This window comes from Aulostomus chinensis, chromosome 14, assembly GCF_037954235.1.
Source record: "Aulostomus chinensis isolate RoL2024-O1b breed Wild chromosome 14, RoL_Achi_v1.0, whole genome shotgun sequence".
Lineage (NCBI taxonomy): Eukaryota > Metazoa > Chordata > Actinopteri > Syngnathiformes > Aulostomidae > Aulostomus > Aulostomus chinensis.
Genome location: NC_141333.1, coordinates 593,338 through 608,297, shown reverse-complemented (window position 1 = coordinate 608,297; position 14,960 = coordinate 593,338). Strand labels below are relative to the sequence as shown.

General features: G+C 50.6%; 1 protein-coding gene and 1 long non-coding RNA gene across 3 annotated transcripts; one reads left to right on the top strand and one right to left on the bottom strand.

The window, feature by feature from the left end:
* Positions 1-1,057: 1,057 nt before the first annotated feature.
* thop1 (thimet oligopeptidase 1) lies at positions 1,058-13,895 on the top strand. 2 transcript variants are annotated; one of them, XM_086223313.1, is made up of 14 exons: positions 1,058-1,186; positions 2,214-2,420; positions 4,997-5,145; positions 6,240-6,347; positions 8,420-8,522; positions 8,608-8,765; positions 8,891-9,026; positions 9,346-9,488; positions 10,359-10,582; positions 10,667-10,868; positions 11,221-11,407; positions 12,088-12,216; positions 12,707-12,843; positions 13,609-13,895. In XM_086223313.1, the coding sequence occupies exons 1-14, from the start codon at positions 1,174-1,176 to the stop codon at positions 13,768-13,770; spliced, it is 2,058 nt and encodes a 685-aa protein (XP_086079439.1). In that variant the 5' UTR covers positions 1,058-1,173; the 3' UTR covers positions 13,771-13,895. The 2 variants fall into 2 exon arrangements, with proteins under 2 accessions (XP_086079439.1, XP_086079438.1); XM_086223312.1 differs by having other exon boundaries at positions 6,237-6,347.
* LOC147249353 (uncharacterized) lies at positions 2,537-14,475 on the bottom strand. The gene is made up of 4 exons (XR_015119150.1): positions 14,234-14,475; positions 13,916-13,992; positions 12,901-13,333; positions 2,537-2,780 (listed from the first exon to the last, which is right to left on the bottom strand). It is a non-coding gene; the product is annotated as an uncharacterized LOC147249353 (long non-coding RNA).
* Positions 14,476-14,960: the final 485 nt, after the last annotated feature.

The following is a 14,960-nucleotide window of genomic DNA, read 5'->3' as shown; positions in this document are numbered from 1 at the left end:
GATGTTGATCTGTTGTGTAAATTCTGTGGGAACGAAGAGGAAACGATTGATTGGTTTTATCAAGGTCCCTTTTCCAAAGCGTTCTGCACTGATGTACAACAACATGTGAGGACACCAACAGGACCGGCAAGTCTTTGACCAGAAAAGGACATTTTTATTTATTTTGAAGGAAATCTGGACAATGACACAGTTTTTTTTGTACAACCAATCCTGCTGCTTGGGAAATTTCACACTCACTAAAGAAAATGGAGCGACTCCAAACCCAATATTGATCTCTTCCTTTTGGAAGTCCAGCAATCCTGGTCTCCAGTGAAAGACTGCACCGACAAGAACGCCATGACAACGAAGCAGGTCTTTGAACTCTTCAGTGCTCTGTTAAGTTAATAAGGCGTGTGTACCACGACTGGAGAACCCTGACTGCAATATTATGTTCTTGTTCTGTGGGTGTACTCTTTTATTTATTTTGTTGTCTTTTTTGGGGGGGTCATTTATGTCTGCATGTTTGTACATATGTTTGAATATATGTGTATTATTTGTATCTAAAGTTATGTGTAATGAAACACGAGTTAATTATGAGGAAAAGAGTTATATTTTTGTTTATTATGTTTTCTTTTTATTGTATGTATGACTTCTCATTTATGGAGTTATTTTCCCTCCTACTTGTCGTTGTGGGCGTATTGTTAATACTGATCATATCCTGATCAATAGGTGTGATATATTTCAACTTTTGCTGACATACTGAAGCGCTACAGTTGCTGTCTGCACCGTTGTCTGTCTGAATAGACAGTTATAATAAAGTTCATTTGATAAAAGCTGGTCTTGTATTCACTCATAATAAATGTTGTATGAATGTTGGCCAACATCTTTGAGGTTTCAGTTAAATCGAGCTCTTGAAGGGAAGTATCGGTATCGTTAAAATCACCGCATTCATCACCAGCATCATTCACGTTCACCACCGGGGGGGGGGGGGGGGGGGGGGGCACGGCTTCCCCTTCGAGGGGAACGACAGGCGCTCACACGGTCGCGTCCACAAGGTGGCGCTGCACATCTGGACGTTGTTTTCGACCCGCCATTAAAACCACAGAAGAAGAAGAAGCGGTGCATCACTTCTCTCATCCTGCCGCTTGTCAGTGAAGGACCCAGACCTGACGAACCTGCACCAGTTTCTCCGCAATGGGCCCGACAGGTGAGCGCACCTGGACAGGTCTGAGGCTGCCGAGTCTACGAGTCAGACTCGTGTCTGCGCCGATGTGCACTTTTAAAAGTCCCTGCTAGCGGAGCTGCTCCTGCGACCGCCTGCTAGCTGGTTAGCCGCTCAGCAGCGCCGGAGAGAAACGGGGTGCCGTCGGGAGAGGACCTGGCGGCCGGCGGGTCTGACTGTCGCGTTAGCCTGTTAGCCTGTGTTTATTCTGCTAACTGGTAGCGAACTGCGGTTGTGGGACGCCAGCGTGGATTACCGCTGGATTACCGGATCCACTCGCCAGGGTCCAAAAACATACGCCAAACTCGGTTTAAACGTCTACAGGTGGTGCTGCTTGTGTGGCGCACACATGTGACGAGTAAAGCGTCTTAACTGGTCTTCTTTGGCTCTTCAGTCCGGCTGGACTCGAACCAGCAGCCCCCCAGACGAGTCCCCGGTCTGAGGGAGGGCAATCCGTCCCGGCAGGGTGGAGCTATTTCGCCGGTTTTGGGATGAGATGTGTAATATTCGACAGAACGTTGATACTTTTCCAAAAGTGTGGTAATGTTCTTTGAACCTCATGGTCAGTAGCAGAATGACGCACTCCCACTGACGTGTCTGCCGTGAGCCAGGGTTGAGACCACAGCCCCACTCAATGCTGTCTGACGGTCAGCCGCACATCGTTCATTCTGCTGCCGTCCCTGGCCGGTCTGACACCGGGAACCTGGGCCCGTCGACCGTGGTTGGCCTCCTTATGATGAGGTGCTGCAGTGGTGAAACAAGGCCGTGTTGATTCTGGACACACGTTCAATATGAGTTTTACATTCGGACTTATAAATGACAGCGTCCACTTTGTTTGAGATCGTGTGATGCTGTAGAGTTCACCCATGCAGTAGTAGTAGTAGTAGTAGTAGTAGTGGTGTCATCATGAGTGTGAAGCGTGTTTTTTCATTTATAACGTTGGGACCTGCTTCAGTCTGAAGATGCTTGGCGAGGTTCTGCCTGACTAGTCGTCTCTTCTTCATGCCCCCAGGTGACGTGGTGTTTGGCAGCCCGGTGCCGGTCTGCTCTGTGAACCGTCTGCGTTGGGATCTGAATGTTGAGCAGATCCAGCAGCTCGCCGATGACCTCATCGCCAACACCAAGAAGGTGTACGACCGTGTCGGCGCTCTGGACCTGGCCAGCGTCACCTTTGAGAACACGCTGAAAGCCCTCGCTGACGTGGAGGTCGACTACACCGGTGAGTGTTTGCTTCAGGTGTTGCAAGGTCCGTGATGCCCCTCCCACTGTGGGGGTGGGGTCTGAGGAAGGAGCCCAGCCGGGCCTCCTGCCGTAGAAACCGAGCTGAACATCAAATGGAAACATGATCTTTTATAACCTGTCAATCAGTGCGTTTACGTCACGTCAGCAAAACAGGACTCTTAGTTTAAACTTTAACGAATTCTTTTAAAACGCAAGTTAACATCGGCGTTTGGATCTGAATCAGACTTCTAGAAGTTGGACTGACGCCCTGATCGTGCGCCATGTAGACACTCTGGAGACACGCCGTGGTCAGACCTGAACAGGCCTCTCGTTCTGCTGCTGGTGCCTGGTGGGAAGCCTGTAAGACACAAAACAAGGCAGAGATGGTCAAGATGGCGAGGGCGGCAGCTGAAACGGTCCCCATGTTCTCACCGCCGGATGTGTAAATGTCAGAGGACAATCTGCTCAGTGGTGGGGAAACATTAGAACCAAACAGTGATGTCATCAAGTCTGTCATGATCAAAGCTGAACAACATGGAAGATCCAAGCACTGCCCCTGATGCCCCCCCCCCCCCCATGGTGGATCCAGATGCACTTCAGAAACTCAGTCTGAAGGTCAGGAAGCTCATTAAAAGTCTACATTTTCTTCCTTCTTTCACTCTGGTGGCTCCTCGACTCACAACCCAGTCGTCGGTTCCAATTCTCAAAACCCCTTAAAACGATCACAAACCACCAAACGCTTTCAGTGCCGTTGGTCTCCTCCCTCCCTCTGAGGTGCTGCTCACTCACCTGACACCCAGAAATCAGCAGAAATGTCTGGTTCCTAAAGTTTTTTTCTATTTGGCACAAACTTTCAGTGCGACCTGAAACTGCTTCAGTGGTCAAAGGTCAAGGTCACATCCAGGAGGCTGAGAACTGAGATGTGCAGTTTCTAGTTTTGTTTTGTTTTTTTAATTTCAGTATTTGTTTCTTTCTGGTATTCTTTTGCCAAAATGTTCAAACATCATTTTTTCGTGAGCAACACTTCTGAAAAAAACTCTCAAAGAAGTGTAGAGGGACATGGGCGGTGGGATGTAGAGATCCCTGAGCGACTCCGTGAGTCACATGACGCTTCTCTGTTGTGCTGTTTGTACGTGAAAAAATAATTAAAGCCCCTTTTTTCAGTACTTTCTGACAAATTTGTGGACCAAACAGTAATCAGCTGATTGATTGAAGAAATGATTGGCAGATGAACTGATAGTTTAGTTACTTCACACCCAAGGAGGCAAAGTCCCACAGGCTCGCGGTGCTGGAGCTCCAGATATTTCTGCACAGACGAGAACCTGCGTGTAAAGAGGTCAAAGGCAGCTGGTCGTCCTTTGTGAGTGAGGCAGGGAAGCGCTGAGTCAGCAGTAGCCACTGTGACGGTAAAGATCCCCATCAGCAGTTTCCAGAGAAACAGCTACACCAGCAGCTGCTGCCACAAAAGAGGCAGAGGCTTTGTTTGGAGGTTCAGAGCAACCTGAAAACACCTGCAACGCCGCTGCTGCTGCCGCTGGTTCGACACCTCCGCTGCCGCCGCCGCCGCTGCCCAGAGTGCCATTACAATCTAGATCATCCCCAAAAGTTCACTGCTCTTTCCTTAAATATCACAAAATCTTGAATCCATCCATCGACTTTTGCGGTGTCCTGCTAATAAACCGATAAACAAATGTGAGCTTTTTGTTGGCGTTCATGAAGGAGCGCTAATTAGGGTGTGAAATCTTTGCTTTTTGAAAGTTCTCAGCAGCCACAACAGTTTCAAAGTGTCTCAGTCGACAGGAAACTCCCCATATGTGAGCATTTAGCATTTCTTTGTTTCTAATGATGGGTGTGGCTTCACAACCCTCTTGATAAGGTGCTGCCCCCCACTGGTTTGGAGAATGTTTGGCAGTCAGCCAGATCTTACAGTTGATCCCTCTTTCAATGAAAACACCTACAGAGTTTAGCTTTGACATGCAGCACCATGTTCTTCCATAGCTGAAGCTAAGCCTGTTGTCAGGTCATCGCTGGAGGGGATGAGGGCGTCTCACCCTGAAGCCTCCACACCCGCATACGTGACCCCGCGGGCAACCTGACGGGCTCTTGTGGAGGAGGAAAAGTCTCAGTGTCCGAGGTTGCATAGGCAGGAAAAACCTGGCAGAGACACCAGGAACTAAACAGTCACAGCAAAATATTCTATCAAAGGGAACCAAAGGTCTGTGAAATAATTGATTTAGTTCAGAGACGCTGTCAGTGGTGAGGCGGGGCTTCAGGGATCTCATTCCCTCAGTCACACCTGGGAGCTGCCCAGTACAACCAGTCTGATCGACTGGCCACCGTGCAGCCCCAACTGGAGCGGTCGGGTTAAGGCCCTTGCTCAAGGGCTCCTCAGGGGTTCATCCTGCTGGTCCAGGGAATGAACCGGCAACCCACATCACTGCCCCTGGATAAAGATGGAATTGAAGATCAGCTGCAGCTCCTCACCTCTCTGATTCTGCTAGAAATCAGACATTATTGTGTTTCTCCTGTCCGGCCCCACCCTTTTCTGGTCTGACTCCGCCCCTTGTGTCTCAGTCCAGAGGAACATGTTGGACTTCCCGCAGCATGTGTCTCCCTGTAAGGAGGTCCGAATGGCGAGCACCGAAGCAGACAAGCGTCTGTCGGAGTTTGACGTGGAGATGAGCATGAGGGAGGACGTCTACCAGAGGATCGTCGCTCTGGAGGTGAGCTGCTGACCAATCAGCACACAGATGACCCAGCAGGGTGTACTGGTGGACACCTTTCCAGACTGGTTTGACATTTACACTAGATCATTACCAGTAAATCTAATATGACCACTGGGTGTCACACCAGTAGTGGCCAGGTGGGGGAGGCTCCACGTAGCTGATGGTTGCCGAGCGCTGCTCCTCTAGTCACTCTCTGGACCAATGTCATCAGAAGACGAGGGTCAGAACATCACGGGCGTCACCCCCGCAAGCATCTGACTCTGCCCAGCTGACTCGAGGTGGCGAGGCAGGCATTTCTACCGTTTCCTCTGAGCCACCATGAGAATCCAGCTGAGCTCAGCGCCCAGCTGCCTCTGATGTGCTAATTCCATCAGACCATGATGTAGTTTGAGCAGCTGAAGCTAATGTTAGCAGTGGAGTGCTACTGAGAGCAGCGCTCCAGTGAGTTTGTCTCTGTAAAGTCTAGCAGACATGCGACCACGGACGCAGGAGACAAGAATCTGGTGACCTCGCCAGGTTTCTTTGTCACAAGAATTTCTTCTTAATGACCTTTTAAATGATAGAGACTGGATCCGAAGAGTCAAAATTTAAGTTGAATTTATTTTCTTGTACAAGGAGCATTTTACAATGCAACACACAAGTGAGGTCACAGAGACCAGACCCCCTTTGGAGGCCAACGGTTGGTTTATGGACCTCACAACTGGACGTTCCTGCTTTCTCCTGCTTATGAGCGCGTTCCACTGACATGGTCACACAACTCCAGTCCTCGAAGACTGGCCAGCTTAAGATCTTTAAATCGAGGTGGCATCGTCCAGACCCGTCTCTTGACCCTGTATAACTTTAAGACCCCCACTAACCTATGCAGAATGCAGGACAATCCAGAAACCCCCATCATGGCGTGTGAAAAAGAATTTTTCTAACATTCTTCATGTCAACCGTGCTGTTAAATCTTAAAATTGTTGTGACGTCGCTCTGTTTTAGTTTAGTTGTTGTGGTGGAAAATGAGGTTCTAGTCCAGACTGGATCTCGGCTCCAGTTCCTCCTGGAGGGTTTGAGTTGTTCTAATTCTGTGTTGTTTGTGTTGGCAGAAGAAGAAGAAGGCCACTGACGGCCTCTCTGCTGAGTCCAAACGCTACATGGAGCGGCTGATCAAACTGGGCAGGAGGAACGGCCTCCACCTGGCCAGAGAGACGCAGGAGGTGAGCAGCCAGTCCAGCGTTTCATTCACTGCTTCTCAAAGTTGAGAATTTCTACACCAGTAGATCCAAGACATGAAAACAGTGACATGACCGCACACATCCACCATGGTCACACTGGAACCACATGAAGCCCCTCAGTCTGGAGGCGCTGCCGGGTGGCTGCAGTCACTCTGATGATGATGAAGAATCTGATGCTCCAGATCCCCCTTTCAGTTGTCAGACCACAATCGGACCCCAGACCAGGCGGCCTATGAGGCTATAAGGGGGCTGAGGATGCTGTGGAATTCCCCCTCCACCTCCTCCAAGAAAGCTCCCAGACTGGAGCCCCCAAGGATGTGTCCTTGATCTCCCAGTTCACCCAGAGCTGCTGGAACAAGTTCCTACGAAGACGGTTCATCACTCCCAGCATGCACCAGTGTTGTAGTCCAGTCACCAGTTACTGATGCTTAGTACTTAGCATCAGTAACTGGGACCCCGAGCTGAGAAACTGTTTAAAGCAGGGTTTGGCAATTAAGTTTGGCGCAGGTTCAGATCCTCTCCAAGCCCTCACCTGGTGGGCCACCACCAAAGTAATGGCTATTAAAGTGAGTCAAAGAGGGAGCCGACGTTTGTGGTGACCAGCAGCACATCAGTGTGTGTTTCCATGTTTACACTCCACCTCCTCACACACACACACACACACACACACACACACACACACTCTGCCTCCAGGCCTGTTAGCGACTTCTTCAGGGGCTGATTAATGCTTTTATGAGAGCCAGAACCGCGCCTGTTACAGCTCCAAGCCCTGGGCAGCAGCATCGCGCCATCTCACTGAGGGGGAACTTGTTTGTGGGTGGCAGGCGTCTCAGGTCGGCATCATGAACAGCGGCGGCGCTCACATCCACCATCGTCGTCTTGCTGAAGTTATCCAGCCTTCATGTGTGGATTTCCGCTTCTCTGACTATCTTATCACAGATGCGTGTCATGCTAACGTTGATGGCATGTGGCGAGCAAGGCTACACGTCCAGGTAGTCGCGACTCTGCTGAGTCAGAAGACCATTGCTCAGTGTGAGTTTGAGGCGCTCACATGAGTCTCTGAGGTGAAAGTCTTGCTTTCTTGCTACTTGCTATTCACAGTTGTCGTCAGTATCTCTCGTTGACTCGTCCAGCTGGTATGAACCCTGGATTTGTAACGCCATAGACTCAGAGTTGATCTGATTGCCATTGCTACACCTACCCAGTATGAATACTGGGGCTCTCCCAGAATATGTGGAAGTGGCCAGCAGACACGCTGCCGCACCCCTCCAGCACTGTTTGTGGGTGGAGTTCCAAAGAACCCTCAGATGTCTTTCCAGGTGAATTCCCTCCTCAGATGTGAACCAGAGGTGCTCTTGATATTTAACCCTATGCTAGCTTCTCCCTCCCATCGTGCCTCTGTAGACGCTGTAGAAAGACTCCTGTCCAGGTCTGGATCGGAATGAATCCGTTCTCTTCTTGAGTGATTTTACACACGTTGGCAAATATCCTGAAAGGGCTCTACTCCAGGGTCAGAACCCTGAGCCCTTGCAGTATGAGAGGATACCAAAGCTAAACAGTGTTTGGATCTGCTGTCCAGTTCACTACTCAGAGGTTTCTGCTATTTCCCCTTGTCGTAGTGATTGACAGTTGTCAGGTCACTAATCGAACAGGAAGCTAAAGTCAACCGCTCACACGGACGATGTGCGCAAACCAAATCAAGGGTTATTTTTATAGCCCAAGAAATATTTTCCCTGAGGGGCAACAAGGTGTGACATTGTCTGTCCAATCCCCCTACAGGACGTCCTGGCCCACCTCGTGTCCGACTGACCTCTGACCTGCTCAGAACCACTGCCTGCTTCCTTGGCAGCTCAGCGAGCTTAGCTGCTGTCACCCAAGCAGATATAACGAGCAAGTCACAGTGAATTTATAAATCCTAAACCAACAACAAAAAAGAGTTGAGTTCAGAACTCCAGAGCCTTGCGTGTCTACTGGATGTTCTCTATCTTCATCCTTCTTTTGTTCTTATCGTATTGTTGCAATGAATTAATATCATCTTGTCTCTACTGTGACAGGAAATCAAGTCCATCAAAAAGAGGCTGAGCAACTTGTGCATCGATTTCAACAAGAACCTGAATGAGGACACGACCGGTCTGACCTTCATCCGTGATGAGCTGGGTCAGTGGCCACCAGAGTGCCTTCACACACTCACAGCTGCTCTTCCTTCTACTCTATGGAGACGATAACATTGCTTTGTTTTCAGGCGGCCTCCCAGAGGACTTCTTGAGCTCTCTGGAGAAGGACGGCGAGAATCTGAAGGTCACTCTGAAGTATCCTCACTACTTCCCCACCATGAAAAAATGCTTTGTCCCAGAAACCCGCCGCAAGTTGGAGGAGGCCTTCAACTCACGCTGTAGAGAGGTTTGTTACCAATCAGATTACACTCACCTAGTTAAGATGAGCACTGTGGTACGACAAGATCTGGTGGTGGAACAGTGGAGGAAACAGCGTGTGAGGGTAAAACGTGGCGTGTCCTGTGTCTGCAGGAAAACTCGGCCATCCTGAAGGAGCTGGTGGAGCTTCGGGCTCGCAAGAGTTCACTGCTGGGTTTTCCCACGCATGCTGACTTTGTCCTGGAGATGAACATGGCCAAATCTGCAAAGAAGGTGGCCAGTTTTCTGGGTGAGTGAAGCTCAGCAACCAACACTGGCCTCAGCTGTTTCAGTCAGCTGTGGGCTGCTTCTCCTTCTTGGTGACCCAGGTGGCTTAGAATGAGGGCAGGATATGACACGCAGACAAAAACCCAGCAGTTATGGGGACGTGATGAGGTGATGAATACGTGGTGTCATAGTAACCCTGTCCTTACTCTAATATATTATATACCAGCTTGGGTCTTCAGGTTCTACTATATTGTTGCCTCCAGAACTCAAACATGGAGTCCACCTCTGAATCAGGGCAGGTGCAGAATCTTGACGTTCTTCTTTCTCTCTTTATCCCTTAGAGGAACTCGCCTGCAAGCTGAAACCTCTGGGTGATGAAGAGCGCTTGGTCATCCTCAAACTGAAGGAGAAAGAATGCAAGAAGAGAAGCCTGCCCTTCAACGGAGAGCTGCACGCCTGGGACACTCGCTACTTCATGACCCAGGTGAGAGCTGCACGCCTGGGACACTCGCTACTTCATGACCCAGGTGAGAGCTGCACGCCTGGGACACTCGCTACTTCATGACCCAGGTGAGAGCTGCACGCCTGGGACACTCGCTACTTCATGACCCAGGTGAGAGCTGCACGCCTGGGACACTCGCTACTTCATGACCCAGGCGAGAGCTGCACGCCTGGGACACTCGCTACTTCATGACCCAGGCGAGAGCTGCACGCCTGGGACACTCGCTACTTCATGACCCAGGCGAGAGCTCAACACCTGAAGCAATTTTCTTAGTAAGAGCAGCTCTGGATATTTAATAAGACACCAGAAAGGATGCACCTGAGGGCAGGACCCCAACAGATCAGTGATTGTGCTGCTCTCCTTTTTAAATTTGTCACTTCAAGAGAAGAGGAATCCGGGGATATCGCCTGGACCCTGGGTGTGCAGTGATGGCGTCTTTGTAGTACTGAAAACTGAATCAGAGTGCATGTGGAGTTCATGGCGGTGTGGCGGATGTCGTCCAGGATTACCTGAGAGCTCAGTGCCACGTTCTTGTGCTTAGTAGTTTTTCCATTTTTGAGTGGACGTTTCCACACCAGCTTGTAAAACGGCATAAATGACGGGGACTTTTCCTGCTACTGAAAAGACATGAACTTAGTTTCTGTGTAGAAATCTGCTGTGGTAGAAATGTCATAATTGGACCTAGTGGACCAATCAGGACCAGCTACAGTGGGGGACCATTATGGTTATGACGGACTGAACTGTTCAGGTCAAGGTGGGTCCATGAAGACATTCTTATTTCTATGGTGCAGCTTAGAACTGTGCTCCTCTGTTGTCCTCCTTTCTGTGTCCCCTCGTCCTCTGTCCTCTCAGGTGGAGGAGACACAGTATGCAGTTGATCAGAATCTTCTGAAGGAGTATTTTCCAATGGAGGTGGTGACCCAGGGTCTGTTGGACATCTACCAGGACCTGCTGGGTTTGGCCTTTGAGCTGGTGGATGGAGCCTCTGTCTGGCACCCGGATGTGACGCTGTATTGCGTGAAGGACCGCCAGCATGGGCAGGTGGTGGGCCAGTTCTACCTGGATCTCTTCCCCAGGTGAGAGAATGCGTGTTTCTGGCTTGTCTGACTCAGCTGTTGACTTCATGTCCCATGTGACTCTGTTGTGTCTCCTACCTGCAGGGAAGGGAAGTATGGCCACGCTGCCTGCTTCGGCCTGCAGCCTGGCTGCCTGCTGCCTGACGGCACACGCCAAATGTCAGTAGCAGCCATGGTGGCCAACTTTAGTAAACCAACGGCCGACGCCCCGTCACTCCTGCAGCATGATGAGGTGGAGACGTACTTCCATGAGTTCGGCCATGTCATGCACCAGCTCTGCGCTGAGGTCAGCTGGGGAAGCTAAAGGTTCATTTTATGAACCATGAAGAAGAAAGAGTACAGGGCAGAACACTTAGAGAAGCATGAATGTGAAAATCCTGACTGCTGTTGGCAAGCAGCTGAACCTTCCTGAAACCTGAAAATTGACGAATGACTTGGAAATGTAGCAACAGTCTTAATTAAAGCTTCAGCTTGGGCTGCTCGTTTATAAATGGCTGCAGTGTAAGTCAGTCCAAGTCAGATCTCCAGCAAGAGATCCAGTAACATCTGAAAGTTAATAGACCAGACTGAGAACCGATTGATCTGAACCGGCATCCCGGTGGATCAGTCTACTTCCTGTCTCTGTTCTCTGGTTGCAGGCGGACTATGCCATGTTCAGCGGGACTCATGTAGAGCGGGACTTTGTAGAGGCTCCATCTCAGATGTTGGAGAACTGGGTTTGGGAGAAGGAGCCGCTGCAGAGGATGTCCCGCCACTACAAGACTGGCAGCGCCATCCCAGATGAGCTGCTCGACAAGCTCATCAAGTCCCGCCTCGCCAACACTGGTGGGTGTGATGCAGGAAGCAGAGCTGACAACCTGAGGTTAGGCTAGGTTAGCTCCTATAGTCACCACTGTAGTAGCTGACGCTGAGATCCTAGTAACCCAGGATCAAGATTAAGTCTCGTAAGTTTGGGAAAAAGGAAATTTTCACTGTTTCCAGATGTGGAATGTATTTGTCTGCCGACTCATGTCCATCATGTCCACAAGGCCCCGAAACTAAAACAAGCCAGTTGTCAGCAGCAGCTCGCGGCGACAGACTAGCTGCTCGTAGGGAAACCTGTATTCAGGGCCTCAGTTTGTTGTAGAAACATCCTGTGCAGCCACTGTTGACAGGAAGTCACAGAAGGAAACATCCTGTCCCTGAGGTGAATGGTGTGATGGAGACTTGATGATAGGTTGGTTTTACATCATTTCTACGACTTCTGAGCAATTCTGCAATTCTACAGTTTCATTTAGCAGACGCTTTTGTCCAAAGCGACGTACAACACAAGAAAGAATTCAGACTGAAGGAAAAACCCATTGTAGCGCAAAAGTGCTTCAGTTGTGACTTGGTCACAGGTACTGCCATCTAGTGGCAGAAGAAGTGTCGCCCCCCCGAACAGAGTTGGTGCCTCGTGCGCTGAGATGAAGTAGCAGCAGCAAAACACTTCTTGAAACTGATGTGATGCCGTGGTTCCCCCACAGGGCTCTTTAACCTGCGGCAGATCGTTCTGGCCAAAGTGGACCAGGCTCTGCACACCAGGAGCGGCCTCGACCCGGCAGAGGAGTATGCCCGCCTCTGTCAGGAGGTCCTGGGGATCCCAGCTTCACCAGGTCTGAGGAACACGACACGTGTTTGTGCACTCTTAACACTCTGAGTCAACAAAGACAGCACCTTCGCCAACATGACATCAGAGGGGCTGAGGTGGATTCACCAGCTCCTGGCTTCTGCCAGCGCAGCGGCTCAACCGGGGCTGATGGCTGCATGCTGCTGCAGAACAAGCGCCAGCTCCTCCCCTGGAAAGCTAATGCTCCAAAAGGGGCGGAGCTGGCGCTTGTTCTGCAGCAGCACGCTGTAGGAAGGCATCCTAACAAGTCAACAACACAGACGTCTCAGCTCTCAGCTGGTGGAGCTGCTGGGGCTCGGTGTGGTTTGGCCGTGAAGCCGAGCTACTGGGAAATTGAGGTTCCTGTGGTTTTCAACAGCCAGAACATTCTGTGTTTGTGTCACTTACTAGAACTGGCACCGCCGAGTGGCCCCAACCACACATCTGCACGTTGTTGGTCATTGTGGAAAACCCTTTGACTGTTCTTCCACCTGCAGGAACCAACATGCCGGCGACCTTTGGGCACTTGGCCGGCGGCTACGACGCTCAGTACTACGGTTACCTGTGGAGCGAGGTGTTCTCCATGGACATGTTCTACGCTCGCTTCAAGCAGGAGGGAATCATGAACCCAAAGGTCAGACCATAACAAACAAAACCAGACACAATAAAAGGTCAAACACAGTAAACTGACCTCGATGACCTCTGGGTACTGGGTTATGTGTGACGACCTGTAGTCCTGCGTCTTTGTGGACAGTGTTCCGACCAGAGGAACGGAGAACTCCAGGTGCCGCAGTCATCAGAGTTGTGTGCCTGATGAAAGACGATTCAGATGTTTGTGTTTCGTCTTCGTTCTTATTTATTTACCTGTTGACCTGAGGAGAGCAGGACAGAGACAAAGACAGAGAGACAGAAGGAAAGAGAGGGACAGAGATAAACAGGGAGAGAAAGGAGGAGAGACTGATGGACAGAGACAAAGACAGAGAATGGAGGAAGACAGAGAGACAGAAGGAAAGAGAGGGACAGAGATAAAGAGGGAGAGACAGGAGGAGAGACTGATGGACAGATGGGGACGTGAGCAGGTGGAGCCTCTTCAGGTCTGGAGCCTCCTCCAGCAGCACCAGGATCTGGGATGAGGGGAGAAGAAGAGGAGTCAGTAACACGTCTGAGGACAGCAGGAGGAGAGGAGTTAGTAACACGTATGAGTATGATTCATGTATGACACATACAGGAGGACAGAGAGGAAGGAAGAAGGTCCCAGGTCCTCAAATACAGCCACACTGACACACCCCCTCCCCGCCGACCTTTGTCCTGACACCTTTCACAATTGTGTCACTGTGTAATTGATTGAAAGTATTGATGAGCAACAGGAAATGTGATGGTTTCCTCATTGGTCCGTCAGGTGGGTCTGGACTACAGGAAGTTCATCCTGAGGCCCGGCGGCTCTGAGGACGCCTCTGAGATGCTGAGGAAGTTCCTCGGGAGGGAACCAAAACAGGAAGCCTTCCTGCTGAGCAAAGGACTGACAGTGGAGCAGGGCGTTGGCACGCCATGTCCCTGCTGACCAATCACAGGTGCTAGCTCCTCCCACCTGCAGAGGACTGAGGTTTTCTAGGAACTAAAATTAAAATATGATGGAATTTGGAGGAATGAAATAAAATGATTTGAGGTGATTTTCTGTGTTTGCGTCTGTCAGCAGGCCTCCTCACATTTCCAATTAGAATCCAACTGCAGCTCCCATGAGGCTCGTGGTCAGACGAAAGCGCGTCGGAGGTTCCGAGCCTCCCTGCAGAAGTGAAGTGAATGTTTAGTTCTTCGTGGACGATCAGTCTCAGATGCGTCAAGCTAAGGTGCAGCTAGCAGCAGGCTAACAGATTAGCACCAGCACGCCACGCCCCGAAGGATACGCGAGCTTGAAAGGTTCATGAAAGTCGACGAATTTCATGCTTTTCAGTTTCACTTGCAGCAAAAGGACGAGTGTTTGAAAAGTTCTGTTTGGAGACTGACAGGAGCCGCGCGGGCCCTACCTGATCGCAGGTTAGCGGTGACGGTTGGTGACGTCGCGCATGTGAGACGCCTTCACCTGCGGCATGTGACGTCACAGCCTCTGGGGTGCGCAGCTTCACAAAACAGCTTGCGGGGAAAATCCCAACAACAACAAGAGGCTCAGGTGCACGACGCTCGTCTACGGAGGTCACGTGATCAGGTACCGTCGGCGCTCCTCACTTGTTCCAACCTGTAAACTGGAGTCCGATCCCACCGCCCCAGAACGCTGGTTTGTGTGTAGGCGCGCCCCACGGTGTGGATCGGTGGTCGGGTCCAGCGCAGCACTGTTGCCATGGTAACAGCCGGAATGCTCGTTCACACCCTGCTACTTCTGTGGGCCTTTCAAGTCAACTATGATGGAGCGACGTCCCAGTCATTCCAACTCACATCCTCGACTTTGATCTGTGACAGCCACCGTGATGTCACACCCTCCACCTGCTGTGGTCTGATCACCTGTGGTCGGTGCTCCCACTCGGCCGTGACGCGTCTCCTGGGATCAGAACTCACCTCCCAGGGGTCCAGATAAACACAAGAAATACTTCTGAGTACATTTTCATGTATTGACCTGCTGCAGCTTCTAGTGGCGGCCAGCAGCACACGTGAGTCCGTGGCTCAGAACCTGCAGAGATGAAACACGTGTATTTGTTGCTGTGTCGATCAACTCAACCCTCAGTCACCGACACGCTTGATACTGAAGGAAGAGAGGGA

Excerpts from the sequence above, each read along its gene's own strand:
- thop1 (XM_086223312.1), top strand. Across the intron at positions 6,348-8,419 it reads TGGCCAGAGAGACGCAGGAG|GAAATCAAGTCCATCAAAAA; the intron begins GTGAGCAGCCAG and ends CTACTGTGACAG. Across the intron at positions 10,869-11,220 it reads TGCACCAGCTCTGCGCTGAG|GCGGACTATGCCATGTTCAG; the intron begins GTCAGCTGGGGA and ends CTCTGGTTGCAG.